Genomic DNA, 4,107 nt, shown 5'->3' with positions numbered 1-4,107 from the left:
TCCATTTGAATCCTTCGCAAATGACAGTACACCCATATTAGTCTGTGGGCCGACCCTGTCTATCGTTTCAAAAATGTTTCATAATTGAGAGAACTTCTTTTTATCAACTCCATTCATAAATCCTAGCTACAGAAAAGTCAATTTTCAATCCCATTTGCTGGGGCGTTACGCTAAATTTGACCGAAAAGTCTCAAAAAACGAAGCAGATGCAAATAGGGGTAAAAGGTCAGGAGCTTTGTTCCCGATAGTAACAAACGTTTTCATTGGCTGCTGCGGCAACGTTCCCTGCACATGGTCCAATCAAACAATGCGTTATATAGTCGCACAAAATGGCCGCCCCTGTTGATATGCAGTGTGTATGCCACGTCGTGAAGATGAAAAGAAAGGAGCCTATTTGTTCCTTCACAGATAAATCATGGGCTAAATTGCTTCAATGTAAGGAAGTATGGAAGGATACTGATGGTTTCGAGCAGGAAATAGCGTTGCATGTAAGCGCTGAATGCCGAGATCGGGCGGGCTTTCACCGTGTATGCTATCAGCGTTTCACAGATAAACACCGGCTTACTCAGGCACGGACACGCAAAGAGCCTAAAGGTACTCTGCGAAAAACGCTTTTAACAAGCAAATCAAGTGAGCCGACAGAACTTGATAACAATGGTCAATGCCATGTTTCTCCTAAAAAGCGACACCTTCGATCCAACCCTACTTCCACCTCCATATTGGCAGCAAAACGCCGAAGTATACATGTGTTACCACAGATATGCATTTTGTGCAGACGTCGGAAACAAAGACGTGATCCGATAACAAGAAAGAAGTTAACTGAAAAACTTACTTCATGTGAAACTGACGGACGTACATTAATTAAAGCCGCCGAATATAGGAAAGATGAGAAACTTTTGATTCAACTCAGAGGTCAAGACTTAGTGAGTATTGAAGTGAAGTATCACAGATCATGTTACAAAAGTTATACCAGATACGTAACTAACACGTACCAGAAAAAAGCAGAGGAAGACAGCAGTATCATCTACGTGCCATCCTTTAAGAAATTTTGCGATGAAGTTATACAGAAGAGAATTATTGAGGGCAGGGAGTGCATTTCAATGGACGTGATGAGAAATATGTTCATTAAAATGATCAATGATGATGAAGACAGATGCATCCACGTATAAAAACTCGTCACTGAAAAGAAGACTGCAAACAAGGTTTGGTGACAAACTTGTGTTTATTCGACCTGAGTATCGGCAATGCGAAGTACTGATGGCCACAAGGGAAGATTCTGCTGCAGATTTTCATATCTTGAATATTACCAATACAGATTCTGAAAGTGAAGAGAGTGGAAATGAAATGGAATCACAGACGATGACAACAAGCTATGATAACAGCCAAGATGAAAGGCTTGAGATGATTCACATTGCAATGAATATTCGAGGTATTCTTGATGAAACAGAAGGCGTTAATAACTGGCCTCCAAGGGAAGAAGACCTTACAATACAGCAAAGTAGAAGTATTGTGCCAATAAAGCTGTTCAATTTTCTAGCTTGGTGTACTGGCACATCACAGGACTTCCTTACAAGTGAACGTGTGGATGTCCCAGCAGATGTAGATAACAAATCGTTGTCGATATGTCAGGATTTAATATTCTTGTCATCTCGAGGCCGGAGAGTCACCCCAAAACACTTGTCCCTTGGTATGGCAGTGCATCACATGACAGGGTCTTCATCTTTGATAGGATTGCTGAATGGTTTGGGCCATTGTGTTTCACATTCATCAGTTTTAGAGCATGACACAGCACTGGCTCTTCAACAACTTCACAGTGATGGTTTGCCACCAGGATTTTGTCAAGAAGTGTTTACCACCTTAGTTTGGGACAATAATGATTTTGGTGAAGAAACTCTAAGTGGTAAGTAGACTCAGATACACATACTGTAGTTAGCTTTTTATTTTTAAAGGTTTTGATTTTATGACAAGACACCATGGACAAAATTTTAAAAAATGACTTTGAAAAGTATTAATGTCCTGTTACTTTTCGTAGTTTTACTACAAGGAGATAATTGCACACTTACATGTATATTGTAATTTTTTACAATATTTTTTTTCATTCATTGTAGGAAAAGGTAGGAAAAGGTACAACTCATAACACCAATGGAATCATAATTCAAAGGAACTCTGGAGATGAAGCTGATAGTACTGCTGTCAACCTTTCAACTGCAGTTGCCATTACAAAGTCAAAGCAAAGGACACTTACTGCTCCACCAAGCAACATTATTGAGTACCATGGTAAACCCCGCCATGGCCCTGCACCGTCAGGTTGTACATTGTGAAATACAATAATCATCACAGTCACCACGTATCATGATATAATGGTCTTATATTACAGTTGTAAGTACTTTAAGTGCACACTCATTAATGACAATGACCAAGACAAATAAAGCCGTTCTTGCTCATCATCTGGAGGCAACATTTCCAGAAGCTGTTTTGACCTCAGTTTCAAAGGCAAGACTGCCATTATGGTTGATGCAATGGCTATGATACAAATACAGAGTAGGATACCGGCAACATTTGGAGAATTTGCATCCAGCATGTTTTACCAGTTGAGAGCAATCACTGCTAAGTATGGTGCCACAAGAATTGACTTTGTCATCGATCAGTACAGAGAACAGTCCATAAAAGATGCAGAGAGAAAACGTAGGGCAACGACAGGTACCCTTACTGAGATCCGGATCACAAGACCAACTCTAAATATGCCAAGACAGTTCAAAAAGTATCTTGCCTCTGGTAAGAATAAGTAATCTCTCCTACTCTTTCTGTTTGAATCATGGAAAGAATATGAATCAGAATGCCTGAAGGGTATCACCATGTATGTTACCAATGGCAAGTTATGCTACAGGTTGTAATCTGCAGATGGTGTCATGGATGTAACTGAAATACCAGAATTGTATTGTGACCATGAAGAGGCTGACACAAGACTACTACTCCATGCTCAACATGCATCATACATTGGGGAGGCAGACAACATTGTCATTCGCAGTCCTGATACAGATGTCTTGATGTTAGCTGTGAGTTGTGCTCATCAATTACAGGGCCAGCTGTTCCTTCATCAAACCAGCAAAAATGGTAAAATACTGCATGTAAACAAAATATCAGAGTCTTTGGGAGACAAGACTGCCCTGGCTCTCCTCAGCCTTCATGTGTTCTCTGGCTGTGATAGCGTGAGTGCTTTCAAAGGCAAAGGCAAGAAGAAGATGATAAAACTGCTGCTGGGAAGTGATACCTACACTTGTACATTCCATGAGTTAGGAATGTCATGGACATTGTCTGATACACTGATGACACAAATAGAGTCCTTTGTCTGTAATTTGTATGATCAAAGCCGATGCAGTAATGTGAATGAAGCAAGATACAATTGCTTTCGTCTTGGCCTACAAAGTGATGGTGCCCTCCCTCCAAACAAAGACAGCCTGAAATTGCATACACAGCGTGCAAACTACCAAACAGCAATCTACAGGCGAAGTTTGCAAGCCAAGCCCACATGGACATGGATGGACAGTGCAAGACTCAGATGTATCAATCCAGATGATGACACATCACCCTGCACCAGACTCTATCATCAAGTTTGTAAGCTGTAAATGCAAGAAGTCTGGATGCTCATCAAGATGTTCGTGTAGAGAAGTGGAATTGTTTTGCACAGAGCTGTGTCAGTGTGTTTCCTGTACAAACACAACAAACATTGATGAAAGTGAACTAGGAGATGAAGAGAATGATAGCTTCTCAGACATAGAAAGTGACATTGAATGAACTAATTAACTGTATGGGAGACAAAATAGAACGCTCAGTCATAGTGATAACAAATTGGACAATACTTGCTAATGAAAGAGAAATATGAGGAATATCTGTGTCTTTTAAATGCAGAAAATTTCAAATTTCTAATTTACAGCCTATCGAAATGTATTTCTGCTGATTGATGCATTCAGGAAAACGGGGAGAATAAAAACCTGTTAAAAGTCTAACAAATGTGGTCATTTCTCCTTCACATATTTTCATACGTCCATTTTATTTTGATCATATACTCTGAAAGAGTTTAGCACATAATGGTCAAAATTACTAGAA

The 4,107-nt window shown here is 39.9% G+C and overlaps 1 protein-coding gene across 2 annotated transcripts; it reads left to right on the top strand.

Annotated features, from left to right (window-relative positions):
* The first annotated feature begins 462 nt into the window (after nucleotides 1-462).
* Nucleotides 463-2,469, top strand: LOC139124879 (uncharacterized). Of its 2 annotated transcripts, none has more exons than XR_011550082.1 (2): nucleotides 463-1,900; nucleotides 2,119-2,469. XR_011550082.1 is itself a non-coding variant. In XM_070690982.1 (2 exons), the coding sequence occupies exons 1-2, from the start codon at nucleotides 1,138-1,140 to the stop codon at nucleotides 2,135-2,137; spliced, it is 792 nt and encodes a 263-aa protein (XP_070547083.1). In that variant the 5' UTR covers nucleotides 463-1,137; the 3' UTR covers nucleotides 2,138-2,469. The 2 variants fall into 2 exon arrangements, 1 of the variants encoding a protein (XP_070547083.1); XM_070690982.1 differs by having other exon boundaries at nucleotides 2,109-2,469.
* Nucleotides 2,470-4,107: the final 1,638 nt, after the last annotated feature.

This window comes from Ptychodera flava, assembly GCF_041260155.1.
Source record: "Ptychodera flava strain L36383 chromosome 23 unlocalized genomic scaffold, AS_Pfla_20210202 Scaffold_24__1_contigs__length_23054250_pilon, whole genome shotgun sequence".
Lineage (NCBI taxonomy): Eukaryota > Metazoa > Hemichordata > Enteropneusta > Ptychoderidae > Ptychodera > Ptychodera flava.
The sequence above is the reverse complement of the archived record's forward strand: the minus strand, read 5'-3'. Positions and strand labels throughout refer to the sequence as shown.